A 14,850-nucleotide genomic window follows, 5' to 3' on the forward strand; every position below is an offset into this window, starting at 1 on the left:
TTAGCTTCTACTTTGTTAGCTTCTACTTTGTTAGCTTCTACTTTGTTCCTTTCTACTTAACGTTTATTTTTTAAATAAAACTCTTTCTGTCGTTACTTTTATTATTGCACACACACACACCTGCCCGCTCAAGAACGTCTCTCTCCCAAGAAACAAGTCTAAATACGCCCATAAACTGTATTTTAACTTACTTAATTTTACTTACTTCCTCCTTCTTCGAGTTTCCAAGGCTACGTTTAATGTACTCAAGCTCGGCTTTTGAAATGTGCGGATCGTCCTCCGGTTTATCCTTTACGATTACCCACCAGAAAAAGAACCACACGAGGCCCATCGCTCCGAAAACGTAAAACACGGAGGACCAGCCAAGGTTCTCGGCCATCAAGCCAGCAACGGGCATGGCAAACACGGTTCCAAGGAAACTTCCGGAGAACGCGAGCGTTGCCAACTTCGACCTTTCCAACGGCGGTGCCCATTGCGACCATATCGCGTGAATGCAAGGATACGTCACACCCTGAAATGGAATAAACGTATCGTGAATCGTCGTTCGCTTTTCCTTAAATTCTACATGGGTACTATTCTCCTCGATTTAAATCGTAACATAGTTTCTGTAAAGCTTGCCGAAGAAATATTGGGTTGTCTGGAAAGTCCGTGCCGATTTTTAGTAGGCGGTACAGGTTTAAATATATCGGAATGGTTGAAAACGAATAACACGTGGACATCCCTTAAAAGGTGGAAAAATTGTGGAACAAAATGGTACATATATAATTCAATAAATATATATCGACATTCAAACGTGTCTTTGAATGTTTCTTAAAAATTGCCACGAACTTTCTGGACGACCCGATGTTACAGCATTTTCGGTTCTCTACGGGGACTCGTTCTTCTTTGAGAGATCAAATAAAGTTCAAGCAGTAAGGGATTAAAAGTAATCCTGATCTGTGATTTTCAGCGGAAAGAACTATTTAATTTAATTGCGACAACACTTACCTCGCAAACTCCCTCCACTATTCGCAAAGTGATTAAAATAGAGACGCTTATTCTGGCCAGTGGCGGCGTGATAATTGTGAAAAAAGCTGTAGCTGCGATTCCAAGACCGAACACCCTTTTTCCACCGATGCGAGCTCCGAGCCATCCTCCGAGTAATTGCGTGCTTATGTATCCATAAAAAAAGGAACTCAGAACCAGTCCTTGCGTTTTCGAATCCCAATCGAATTCTTTTTCCTGCAAGTAAAGCTCTGAATACATTTAAAAGTGGATAGTGTTTATTATTGTATGTTACATCGTACTGATTATAGTTTTCTTATCACTAACATTTGATATCGTAGGAGTCCGAATGAAAAATAAAAGTTGAATAAAAGTTGTACCTCTGGTTTACATATATTTTTGATCGATTCGGATCGAGTTTTAAAGAGCATAACTCGAGATCACGAATAGAAAACAAGAAATGAATGATCCTGTGATAAGAATGTTATCGATGTTGCGATAAGAATGTTCAGGAAATGATCCACCATAAACGTAAGTATACAATATGTCGTTATCAAAAAGATAATACTACGTGTTGTTACTACGATTCAGCACGATATTTATCGTTAATATTAAGCTTTCCAATACGAAAGCTTACGTCTTATGTACCACAAGCGATTAAACGTTGCGTACATATTACGATCTTTATTGTCAAATAATACCTGAACAAATTCCATCAGAAATTTCCAGAAAAATGAGGAATGTATTCCTTACTCGAAACTCTAACATAAGCAAAAAATCAAGGAATCTATTGGTTGAATTTCGTGATGTTTGGAGGACACCTTGTTTATCCTGTCAGTGGGTCATAAAATTGTAAATATATATGCGGAATATGTCTGATCGCGACGAATAGGACGTTCTTTACGATGATACGGACTCCGAGAATTTGGAGAAGATATAATGGAAATTCCTTCGCTTACAAGGTAAACGTTTCCGTGTTCGTCGACTTTTTCAATGCTCGCGGTCATCGCGACGATAGCTACGCTCAAATTAACGCGCAGGATGTAGGATGTGAAGAATCCCAGAAACGCCAATACAGCGACTACGTATCTTCTTTTCCTCCAAAACCTCCAGGACGATACGAGTTCATCTTCGTACTTGACGCTGGAACATTTCCAGCACGTTGCACGTTTAAATAATAAATCTCCCAAAACAGGGAAAACGGAAATTAATTTATTCGCGAATAAAACTTTTTCGCGAGTAAAATTTCACGAAAAGAATTTCTTCGCGAATAAAACTCGAGGCTTCTATGAAAGAGGAACGTAACAATATTGTAGAACAATGGAAAAGAGTCGCGCAAATAAATAAAGTAGCGTTGTAAAGAATTTCAGAATATTTGAAATACGTATATTTTAAAAGCCGCGCGAACATTGTGCGTTACGTTGGCATTAAAAAAATAATTTGCGCGAAGGTTTCGATGTCATGAGCAACGTATGAAATTCATGTTATTTTGAACGTAAGATAAAGGTGAAATGATTGAGCTGTAGCGTAAGAATGTAACGCATTGCAAAGGTGCAACACTCACGTTCCGTATTCGGTATCCTTGGCTGACTCGGCCGAGGATTTCTTTCCCTCCATCGTTTCCTGAAAGGTTACCGACTTCAAATCCAATTCAAAGAAATCTACTTCGAGAAGTCATAGAACAACCACTTTAAACGCGATCTTATTAATATTTATCGAGATAAAATCGATTGAAATTTATTTGGAACTTATAACTATTTCATATACCATTATTAATCTTTCGATAGAGACATATTCTTTCCAGCTGCATTATTTGTATTACACAAGTGTTCGTTTCTTCGATTGACTTGTTGTCGATAATTGGTTACGTTTGAATGGAATAAAAACAAGTATAATTGTGTGCGATAAATATAAATATAAATATAAGTATAAATGTAAATATAAATAAGTAAAATAACCGAAACATGAGAATTAGTTATGAGAAATTTTACATAACGAGATACTGTTATTTCCAATTTTCACGAAGAAAATGTATATATAAACAATTAAGATACGTGTGCATATAAATTCGTCGATAATGTTAAAAGACTTAATATACGTTTGCACGACTTTTGCGATCTATATAGACTTGCAAATTTATTCTAACTTTATGTTTTATTATTCATATAATTACGTAATTTTATTTTCAATGTACTTTCATGTATTCATTTTTACCGTAATGCGATTCTTTTATATCGTATTAAGAAAAAATATAAAGCTTCGTAGAAATTCTTACAACAATTTATTCGAGCTAATGAATAAGAACTGTACGTTATACGTGTAGTAGTAGTGACCTAATAATGCTCCGAAAGGAGAAAGTCCCGTACTTGAAACAGATAATACTGTTACAGAAAACAAGTCAAGCGAGTCAATTTACATCAGTTCTTCCTAGAAATCTGATAACGTTGGTATTAAAAATGTATAACGAATACCAAAAGAACTTGTCTCGTTGAACAGACACGGTTCCCTTTGAATATTAACAAAAATACGAAATTGGCAAATAATTATTTTGTCGCTCCCAAGTTTAAACTTATCCTCCTTTTCTGTACGCAGAGAGCAGCACAGCCCATAATGCAGCTTGGACACGTCTGCTTGGACACGTTTCACTTCGATCCAGCGAACGAAGGCATTTCACGACCAATTTGAACGTTTTATGGAAACATTTGTATTCTCTCGATACGATAATACCTCGTCCGAATACACGATTAATTTCTCGAGTACACTTGTATCAATTCTTGGAGTTCTACCGATATATTCGCGCGACATTTTCGCGCTGCAGGTATTCGCGACACCTGTTACGCAAAGCAACAGTTGCGTTACACACAGTGGCGCATCGAACCTTCGTAGGGGTCAAGAGAAATTCCCCACGTAAAGAAAACTTTCTGTAGATATTAAACAATGTTTAAACGAAAGAAAACATGTAAAAGGAATAATAACTTATCTTGAGAAAATCAAAATAATTCAAGATATTTAGTACGCAATTAGTCTTAGGTAGTTTAAAATTGTTAGACAGAAGAAAACCAAGTGATGTATGTGAAATACGATGTAATAATGTCGCTAATGGCTAAAAACCTGATGGGACGTTGAATAAATAAATTAAAAAAAAAGAAAAAAGGAAACAATCATATTACTTATCGCCCGTATATTCGGTACAAATACCAGCACTGTCTCGTCGAAATATTGATTTCGATGGTCCTGTTTAAATAAGGAGCCTAGATAGATTTCTTGTTTGCCCACGGTATAGTACGCCACTGGTTACACGCGTGCAGTTCCTGTTTGGCTTTGTTATAGTTCGTGTTTGACGTTTAAAACTGACCGGCGTGCAACCGATACGAATGCGTTAATACGTACTTGTTTCTGCCGCGGACTTGTTCATAAATTTCACGACTTGAAACCGTTAAATGGCTGTCAATTTTCTTTCTTAACGTTCAGAACGTAGTCGTTGAGATTTCCTTGTGGTGAGAAACGATTTTTAAATCAGTCACTGGTAAAAACTCTTTCGAGACGCTACTTGCAAAAATCGCGTTCGACACATTTCCCAACTTTCTAATCTGTAGATGTAAACAAAAGAAGAGAAAAAGGTCAATTAGAGTCCTCGGGCTTTGCGCTTTCTCCGCAACAGCGAGTTATCGGCAGTTTTTAAATCGTTTTTATCGCTGCGATTTTTAGACGTTTTAGACTTTTACGATCCGGCTCTTCGTAGTTGATATTAACTTGGGTTTTTTTATGTAAGCCGTGATCTTTGGATACGATCTAGATCAACTAACGTCAACCGAGATCAACAGACACTTGGAGCCTAAATCGGTATCGACTGATTTTGTTACGTTTCTTGATTCGTACGCAAGTAATCGTTCGAGTTCGATTCACACTGTCGAATTTGTCGAATTCACACCGTCGTGTTACCCATACATGGTAAGACCTTTGAAAATCAATGATCTATGCGAGCGAAGCGCGCCGTCGATGGAGACCGAAACGATTCTCACGATGCGAGCGATAGGACTAAACTTTCAACTGGACGCTCCAAGAATTATTGATCGCCAGTGTAGCCTACCGTGCCACTTTCGTTTCCAACATTTTTTTATTTAAAATTTCTTGGAGCCACTGGTCCGATGTTTCGAAAAATCTCTGCCTAGATTCGAGAAAATTGAAATGCGCGCGAGGTAAATAAATTTATTACTTATAGAGAAGGATGGTAAAATGGCCATTTTTTTGACCTGCTTGAAACGAAAAATTCACGCAGAACCGTTCACAGTGTCAGCCATAGAGCAACAAACGTTCTTATCATTTTCTTCGAAGCGATGGGAAAGTTGGCAAAAATGGGTGGAAACGTATAAAATATTTTATGCTTCCTCTTTATCTTCTTCAGATATTAAATCATTTTCGAAGGAATTCTTGATGAAATTAACTTTGCGTTCACTTCAATTAATTTTCATTTAACCAATTTAAATTTCTTCACTTTTTTAGAAGTTCCTTTTCAGAAGTTCCTTAATCGTTAAAGACGAAAAGTGAAGCTATGTTCTCATTCTTTTAAGAATGGTTAAAAAAATTTGTATTTCAATTATTTTTGCGTTCATTTCAATTAATTTTCATTTAACCAATTTAAATTTCTTCACTTTTTTAGAAGTTCCTTTTCAGAAGTTCCTTAATCGTTAAAGACGAAAAGTGAAGCTATATTCTCGTTCTTTTAAGAATGGTTAAAAAAATTTGTATTTCAATTATTTTTAAAAGTATATAAACCTCTCACTTTCGAACGCTCTAAACACAAAAGGTATGCAACCACGTATCAATCATCGTGACTGATTCATTGTTATCGATTAATGCAGCTGACTGAGACTAAACTGATCGACGATTGGTATTTATTTGACTTTTGCAATTGATACCGTTCGGTGCTTTCGCGTATAAGCTTTGTGTTTGCTGTACACGTCGATTACGACGAACACGAAAATTACCCAATTAAAAGGTACCGATTTCGATTAACTTTTACGTATATACGATATACAATAAAATCTGAAATGTCTGTTTGGAAAGACCTCCGGAAAAAAAAAACAAGTAGAGTACATAACAACGTAAACTATTATACATACATTGCATACGTGTAATGTTACATTAATATCGTAACGTAATTTAATTGATATTCTCAGCAAAGCTAATTGAATTACCAGCAGTAATAAAATATGGAACGTAGTTCGAAAAGTACTTGGAAAAGAAAATGTATGATCTAGGAATTAATTTACATTTGAAAATAGGGTTTAAAACCGCTTGTAACATAAATCATTTTGTATGCACTTACAACCGTCGATCCTTGGAATGCAATCCATAAACACAGAAATGTCGCTGTTGTATTGTGACCACTTGAATTCGCGTGCGCGACGATTCTAAATTACACTGGCGCGAAGGCGCGTCGATATGGAAATGATTATAGTGTTCAACTATCGTAAGCGTGTACAGAGTATCTCTTAAACGCGAAATGGGCATAACTCGGAACTGGTGCGGAGCGACTGACCTGTATAAACGGAAAACGTTAAGTGGGTAAGTAGTCGGCGTTGCAGGTAGGAGCCGAACGTATAGGAGAATGGAAATTGTTCCCTGTGCCAATCGGAGTACAGTGTCGCTCTCGTAATGGCCCGAATATTATGCAATGCCAATGCTTGATAATAATTCGCAAGCATTTTCTCACTTCCGGTTGCTCGACCGTCGTCATTCGTCTTATCCTCACTTTGCTCGATTATTTAAGAGGGAAAATCACAATAGGAGGACGAATATTAAGCGTTTTTCGTGATTTTTTCTTTTCTATAAAGGAAAACGTATTTAATTTTTTGTTTAACTTTAGGAATGTTTTTGGGTATATCGTAAAGTACATTTGGTCATTTCTTCAATTACAGTGGGTGCGGAATGTATTCGTACGCCGATCAATTTCTCAAAAAGTTCTGTGTGAAATTTTAGTTTCTTAACTTCTTTTTTTGTAATCAATGATTTTCTGCATATTCTAATCTAGGACAATTCCTAATCCTAATCCTAATTTTTTAATCTAGGATTCTAATGTAGGAAATCTAGAATAGATATAGTCCAAACGACAATTATTAGTTTATATAGTTTGCGAAATTAACAAGAGGATACGAAAGATCGGTAGAAATATAGAAGCAATAAGTATTCGTACTGTTCTTATGACGAACTGTTTACAGTCGAGCTTGTAACATAAACGCGTCAGTTTATTGCTTCTTACAAATTAGAAAGCATCAAATTTCCAGTAAATAGGGAAATTGGGAATATCGCACGATATACATTCGTAAAACAAATTATAAACTGAATTTACAATCGATAACAATTTACAACTAAGGAGTCGAAGTAAATAATAAATCAACGAGTAACGAATCGAATTAATGAAATATCGTAAATATCCATATTAATGTGACTATCGATGTTTTTTGTTGAGAGGAAAGTTTTTTCACAAAACACTATGTATAACTACTGTAGTAACTTACTTATTTTCTTGAAACGTTCGTATCAAACAAAAACTCACTAAATTGAACTTAGTTCTGCACAAACATATCGAAATAAGTCTTTCTTTTAAGTAAAATATTTCGTTTTCTTTAGTATTTCGAAAAGGAAATACTAAAAATGTCAGAAATAATAAGTTTCATCAAATACAGTTTCCTATCGTCAATACCCATTTTTAACAGATCTTCGTCCTCTATCATAGAAGTTAACATTAGACCGCAACTTGTCCGGTTGCTGTGAAAGACGTTTCGCTATATCCTTAATTGCGGAAGGTTTTACAAGATTTTCCACGCTGTCATTCAATCCAAAGTATTTTTCCTTACTTTTCGTGAGAGCTACCGAGAGTTGCTCGTTCCTTTTTCCTTTGTAAATAGGATGAATTGTCGCCTTCTGCCCGTCGTTCTGTAAATTTCATTTGACGTATTAGTTCACGATCGTAAAAGAGATTTATTTAAAAAGAATAGACTGTACGTAACTTTTTCTTTTTCTTATGGACATTGAAATGAAACAACGTTGAAACGTGAAAAATATATTTATGTTTAAACTGATGCTTCGAATGAAATTCTTTCCTCTATTGAATGTATAATTTACGAGTAATTTATTATTAAATTCTTGTTACAATTATAGTGGACGAAGAAATACGTCAAAGTTGAAAAAGTGCAAGAATCTTCCTTGAACTTTACTGCGTGTTTAAGTAATTTAAGAAGCACTGATTCGAAAAGTTTTATTTGCTTTACCCGTATCCAATCGTTTTTGTTTTCATCTTTGAACACGACAGCTTTCAAAGATGAAACTCTCGGCAATTTGATATTCCTCGAATCGGATGTCTTCGTCTCTTCTATCAAATGGTCGCAAGACATAAAACGCCGAGGTCTGTTTTCGTCGTCCGATTTCTTCCATCTCATCATGGATCCAAAGAAGTCTATAAAGGATCTTCGTCGACTGAGTTTCTTCCTACAACGTCCATTCAAAGTCGTGTCTCTTCCTTCTTTCGAACATTCGAATATTCTTTCCAAACTGTTGCCATTCTTATCGTTCTCGCATTTTCTTAAAAAGTAAGAGTCGAGAGGATCGACTCGACTCTCCGATTCAACTCGAGTTCGGTCAGGGTCGAAGGAAGAACAATTACGAAACATTTTCCCGTTCTGTTCTTCGTACATATGAAAACTCCGAGGAAATCCATCGTTTTCATCTCGATACTTGCTTCTACGTTGATCGCTTGTGCTAAACACTGTTCCCTTTTTATTCGAACTTCGACGCATAGATCCGTTGGCGCCGCTATTCTTACCGCGATTCTCGAACGAAAACTGGTCTTTCAATTTGATATTAACAAATACATTCGCTCTGTTTTTAGAAGCCAGACCGAGATTATCACATTTCGAGAACCTTTCGTTTGTTTCCCGAGGGAGTTCGTCGTCTTTGTTCGTTTCTCTTATATTTGAATCCCGGAGGCTACTGTTGTACGATTTGTCGGAATTCAGATTGGAATAATCGTTTCTTCTGTAATATTTTTGAACGAACTCGTCGTCCGCCTTGCAGACCTCGTTTTTTCTTTCCAGAGAGGCGATCAGTTTTTTTACAAAATTTTGCGACTTCGGTGTCGATGGTCCCTTCACTCCGTTGACGTCATCGAAGGTGAAGGTCCTGCAACGATTGTTCACCGAAGAATTTTCTGCGTCGTTTTCGTCGCTCACTGCTCCGTCCAGAATATCTGACGTAGACTTGGAACGGTTGCTTCCGAATCCCTGTTCCATTTTTCTTATAAATATCAATTTTCCAACGGGAGCGATCACAGTTTTATTAAGTCCTCCGACGCGCGTTTAGTTGAGGGAAGTATAAATTTATAGAATTCCTATTACGCGTTTGTTTTCCTTCTGAACGATGTTACGCGTTTACTTCCGCGCTAGGAACAGTAACGACGAAACTCGTAACAATTTGGCGTTTGTTATTCTATAAAACGACACATATCGTAAAGGTCAAGCGAGAATGTATACTTCGGAGCCACGCGAAACAGATTTCCTTGTTATCATATTTACCTTACAAATGAACTTATACGCGGTGGTCCGCTGAAAACAGATCGGATCAATATTTTCTCGATTTTAAATAATAGCCAGAAGAAGGGATTTAGATCCGCGTTTATTTCGAAAGAAATGCATATAAGATACAGTATGAGACACGTATTTACATTATTTAACATTATTTGACATTACTTCGACCATTACTGTGGACATTTTAAAGAATAATATTGTTCGTAAGAAAATAGAGATACGAAACGCGTCAGTCAAAATTTGAAATTACTAAACCACTGTAGAAATCATTTTTGACGAAATGTAGTTGTGTCAATAACCGTTCTAAGCATTTTATTTTAGAAGAAGAATGCTATTTACTCTCGGTTTTAAATTATCTCCGGTGAGATTATCTCCTTTACGAAAAAATTACAAAAAAGATATTTGAATTCGTCTTCTATAAAATTGTCGAGTTTTTCGGAAGAAATCATTCATTTTTCAAAGTTGTCCATTTTTACTTCTTTTTATTTTTCTGCCAAAAACATCTGCGTTCGTTCTCCCATTTAATTCCGTAAGACTCAGCGTAGGCCGACTTCTTTTCCACTTTTTTTTAAATTGAAAAAAAATTTATTTCGATTCAAAATTTCTTCTTGGTTGAGTAAAAAAATATGAAAAAATACCACAGAAAGATATTTAGTAGGGTGCTGTAGCATGTAAAAATTTTAGTCAAACCAAAAGGGGTCTAAATTTTGAATAAGGGGTAAGTTTAAATTTACGTACAGAAGATCGAGTTTATAAATAGTCGATTCGGAATCGAACATCCATACGCCATCTAGCGTGACGAAAAGATATTTGTGAGTGCACAGGGGCAATGTAATGGAAAAATTGCGACGCAAGAGATTATTATGTATTTTATTTGATACCAGAGATACTTTATGATCGATTTCCGAATAAGGTAGTTTTTAGTATAAACGATATGTAGTTGTTTCTCAAATGGATTATTTATACTTTGTTATATCTATTGCAACTCGCAAAAAATTTAAACTATCTCTTATTATCGCGCTATCTTCAAGATCTTAGCAGGTCTTAGTCAGTTGTGGTGCTGTTATGATATTGTTGACATTTTTGTAAAGTGAAAAAGTAGCGGTATGTTTGTCATTTGCAAGAACAATGAAATATTTACTCTATGAGTAATGACCAATGCTGCTTTGCCAAAGTGAAGGTGATTGTATTGTACAAATGAAATATCATTCTTTGATAAACACTTAACCTTAATTCGGTCACTCCCTGTAGAAAAGAACTGTATTTACCTTTCTTTGTATTCATAGAGCAACAGAGCATTTCATCCATATGACATTTTGAAAAATTTCAACAAATATAGATAGTATTTCTAAAAATTGTGGAAATGGATAGCCTTTTCACACAAAATATCACAGATGAACCAGATGACATACCACAGACAGATGAACCAGTTTGGGTTCTTGGGAGAAAATATAATGCCATAAGAGGTTTAATAGTTAATTACGATAAAGAGATCTTCAATAAATTTGTTATGTAGGATCTTATATTTCAGAACTCGACGCAATTCGTAGCGATATAAGGTCTAAATTATGGTTCACCTATCGTAAAGGTTTTCCATCTATCGGTGGCTACAATTCTTCATATACAAGTGATAGAGGCTGGGGTTGCATGTTACGATGTGGACAAATGGTCCTTGGCCAAGCTTTAATCACATTAAACTTAGGTAATTTGTATTTAACTTAATATTAAAAACATATGTTATATTTGAATATATATATTTTATTATTTTTAGTTAAATATATAAAAATATCTTAAAAAATTTTGCTACTTTATACTTTTATCCTCCCTATTTATTGTTTTTATATACTCGATTTTAATAATTAACTAATTTTATATTTATACGAATAAAAGAATATTGTATTCGACACAGTTATACATGTTAATTATGTAATAATATTTAAAATATTTGCTGCTACCGTTCGTTTGAAAATCTATCTGCTTTAGACCATGCTTGATTTACAGTAATTCTCTTTAATCTAATGCATGCTTTTAATTATGTACATATCAAATGTATTACACGTACCAACTTCATATTCTAAATATTATTCTAAATTGCACACGATATAAATAGAAAGTCATTGCTGTAATACATGTGATGTTATTCTTTCGCAAAATCAACATACTACATGTATATGTTATCTATGGTAATGGATGTTAAAGGATGAAATGACTTTATGCAGTTATTATGTAATATACACATAAAAATAGGTAGAGACTGGCAATGGGAACCAGAGAAAAGCAAGGATAGCACGTACCTGAAAATTCTGGAGCGCTTTGAAGACAAAAGAACTGCCACATACTCTATTCATCAAATTGCATTAACAGGAGAATCTGAAGGAAAAGAAGTTGGACAGTGGTTTGGTCCCAATACAATAGCACAAGTATTAAAGTACATATTTTTGATATTCTAAGTGGTTGTATGCATAAGAGTGTTGCCTTATCAAGGTATAATTTTCAGAAAGTTAGTTGTGTATGATGAATGGGACTCGATTACAATACACGTGGCTCTGGACAATATGATAATAATTAATGATATTTGTAAGTGTCTGTATATTGTTTGATGCTTTTTTTAATATATACATATATATACTTTCAGTCTTAATGTTGTATACAACATATACCATTTAATTACACATTTACAGTAAAACAATGTAGAATAGAAGGAGGTACAACTGCAGAAGCAGATGGTAATATACCACTGAAAGCACCTAACCAATGGAAGCCTTTATTACTTTTAATACCTCTTCGTCTCGGATTAAGCGAGATTAATCCTATCTACATTGATGGGCTTAAAGTAATAAAGAAATAAATGTTCTTGCATGAATGGATAGAGATGAACTGAAACTTAAATGAAATTAAGGATGTTCTATTCATACATATGATTTTTCAGAATTCATTGAAGATCCAACAATCTTTAGGGATAATAGGAGGAAAACCCAATTATGCATTGTATATCATAGGATATGTTGGCATGTATAATTGCCTGAGTTATTTTAGCGATTCGATGTAAAGATATATGTAAATTAGTTACATTATTTTCATTTACAGGGAATGAAATAATTTATTTGGATCCTCACACTACTCAAAGATCAGGCAGTGTTGAAGACTCTGAGATGGATGCTACTTATCATTGCAAGTCTGCTAATCGTATTCCTATCACAGGGATAGATCCTTCTGTAGCACTTGTAAATAAATAACTAAACTTGTTTAATAAAAAGTGATTACTCCTTAATAGTAATAATAAACAATATTCTATTTCTTTTCAGTGTTTCTTATGTCCAACCGAACACGATTTTAAATCATTATGTAAATCCATTCAAGAAGAATTAATCACGCCAGAAAAGCAACCTTTGCTTTACGTATGTACAGAGAGATTACCAAATTGGTCACCAGTTAAAAAACCTCCATTGGAAGCAAAAGCAGTGACAAGTTGTAAGTTTTTTTAGATACATATAAAATAAAGAAGAAAGTAATATTTTGCATTTTTTTGTATTCAAAAGTTACTTTTTATTTACTAAGAACTTATAATAACGTATTAACAGTTACTAGAAGATTAAAAAAAAGAAAAACATGTCGAATTGAGTAACCTCCTTCTTTTTGAAGTTGGTTAAAAATGAATTAAATTTTTAACAGAGTTTGTTTTTATTTTATGAATGAAAGTATTATACATTACTCTAAGCAATCTTACATTCAGTAAATTTGATTTATATAGTTCATCTTAACCAAATTTTTTGTAGTTGTAGATTTTGAACATATAGGTCTACAGTATGATACGTCTGATGAAGACTTTGAACTGCTCGGTTGACATTTAATCGTCAATTAAGATCAGTCTGCGATTTAAGAAATATGTATATAATAACCTGGATGGTCCGTTCATACATACACTACAATATTACTCAACTTTTCATTGGAAATACATACTTGAATTATACTAGTGCTATTCCAGTACTAGAAGTTGAATAATAAAATTATTTATACCAAATAATTAAAATATTGTATATATTACTTATATTTAAATACTTTGGACTTGGGTGATCTATTCATTGTTAATACATTATACGATTTTGGTACAAAACAAAACTGTTGTTCATAAAGAAATATTCACTTCTGCATATAATACAGTATATACTTACTCTTGTATACTAACTAAATTAATAATAATATATGTTAACCAAATTAAATAATCAAATTACTTCCACGATTATACATTTGAAGATGGTTTGAAAATATCAAGTTTTTTTTTTAAATTATTCATTTCAAACATAAATAATTGTAATATTAAGAGAATATATTTATTTACTTTTCTTCAAAATACAGTCATAGTACACATTAAATAACATGGGATGGTCACAATTCATACAAGTGATTTTTTAGTAGAGTCAAGCTTAAATTATAGGTTAAAATCAATATAAACAAACTGCAGGATGTTGTTCCTCTTGCTCAAGAAGCTGCATTTTGAGTGATTCGATGGATGGTATGTTGTTGCATAATTTTATTTCAGTACGAAATGCTTCATAATCCTTTGGTAATGTGTTTAGAAGCATTACAGATAACATTTCTCCTGGTATTTGAATTCCAAAGTCTTCTAATTCTTTCGCTTTGTATAGAAACTTGTCCACAAACTCCATCATACTTTCATTTGCTCTTTTCTTCATTCGACGTAATTGTTCATACAAAACTGTTTCCTTCATTGAATCATTTGCTTCGTATTTCTTTTTTAGAATAGTCCATGCATCATACGCTGTTTTTGCATTCATTATATGATTAAACTGTGGCCTCCTTATACTTAATAATATGAAGGCAAGAGCCCTCTCGTCTTTCTTATCAAACTCTATTGCATTCTGATCTGTTTTTATTATTTCTCCGTTTACATATGGCCATAAGTCATTAAGGATTAATACTTGTTTCATTTCTAGCTTCCAACTATCATAATTTTGTTTAGAAAGTTTCTGTATATTACAATTTCCAACAAAACCCTCCATGGTTTTACTATTCTCTCTCGTTAAGCACGTGTTATCACAGCTTACACTTTTTTCTATGTTTATTATTCACATAATAGATTTCACTTATCCTCTGGATCCATAAACTAACAAGAATTTCATATTGAACTGTTGAATCATTTAAAATGATTTAAAACTACTTAGTAACAGTTTTGTTACAAATGTTTGCAAATAATGTGATTTCACTACCTTGTATATGTACACATGTTACATCAGTTAAATTAAACGCCACAAACCACAAC

The 14,850-nt window shown here is 34.0% G+C and overlaps 2 protein-coding genes across 9 annotated transcripts in view; one reads left to right on the forward strand and one right to left on the reverse strand.

Moving 5' to 3' along the window:
- The window catches only part of LOC128879216 (vesicular glutamate transporter 2.2-like), an 11,455-nt gene extending 1,992 nt beyond the window's left edge, over positions 1–9,463 (reverse strand). The window contains exons 1-6 of one of the 5 annotated variants that reach the window (XM_054128165.1): positions 8,259–9,454; positions 6,314–7,923; positions 2,549–2,607; positions 1,944–2,127; positions 988–1,221; positions 206–511 (exon numbers count right to left, since the gene is read on the reverse strand). In XM_054128165.1, coding sequence (XP_053984140.1) covers positions 206–511; positions 988–1,221; positions 1,944–2,127; positions 2,549–2,601 — 777 coding nt within the window. In that variant the 5' untranslated portion in view covers positions 2,602–2,607; positions 6,314–7,923; positions 8,259–9,454. The other 4 variants (XM_054128157.1, XM_054128174.1, XM_054128183.1 and 1 more) reach the window with 4 other exon arrangements.
- Positions 9,464–10,387: 924 nt separating this feature from the next.
- On the forward strand, positions 10,388–13,738 carry LOC128875836 (cysteine protease ATG4A). Of its 4 annotated transcripts, none has more exons than XM_054121760.1 (10): positions 10,388–10,749; positions 10,856–11,035; positions 11,086–11,271; positions 11,817–11,997; positions 12,067–12,146; positions 12,251–12,402; positions 12,499–12,577; positions 12,657–12,793; positions 12,875–13,040; positions 13,346–13,738. In XM_054121760.1, the coding sequence occupies exons 2-10, from the start codon at positions 10,933–10,935 to the stop codon at positions 13,411–13,413; spliced, it is 1,152 nt and encodes a 383-aa protein (XP_053977735.1). In that variant the 5' UTR covers positions 10,388–10,749; positions 10,856–10,932; the 3' UTR covers positions 13,414–13,738. The 4 variants fall into 4 exon arrangements, with proteins under 4 accessions (XP_053977735.1, XP_053977751.1, XP_053977761.1 ...); XM_054121770.1 differs by having other exon boundaries at positions 10,390–10,749; positions 11,101–11,271; XM_054121776.1 differs by lacking the exon at positions 10,856–11,035 and having other exon boundaries at positions 11,101–11,271.
- The last annotated feature ends 1,112 nt before the right edge of the window (positions 13,739–14,850 follow it).

Source organism: Hylaeus volcanicus, chromosome 1 (genome assembly GCF_026283585.1).
Source record: "Hylaeus volcanicus isolate JK05 chromosome 1, UHH_iyHylVolc1.0_haploid, whole genome shotgun sequence".
In the NCBI taxonomy this organism is placed as follows: domain Eukaryota; kingdom Metazoa; phylum Arthropoda; class Insecta; order Hymenoptera; family Colletidae; genus Hylaeus; species Hylaeus volcanicus.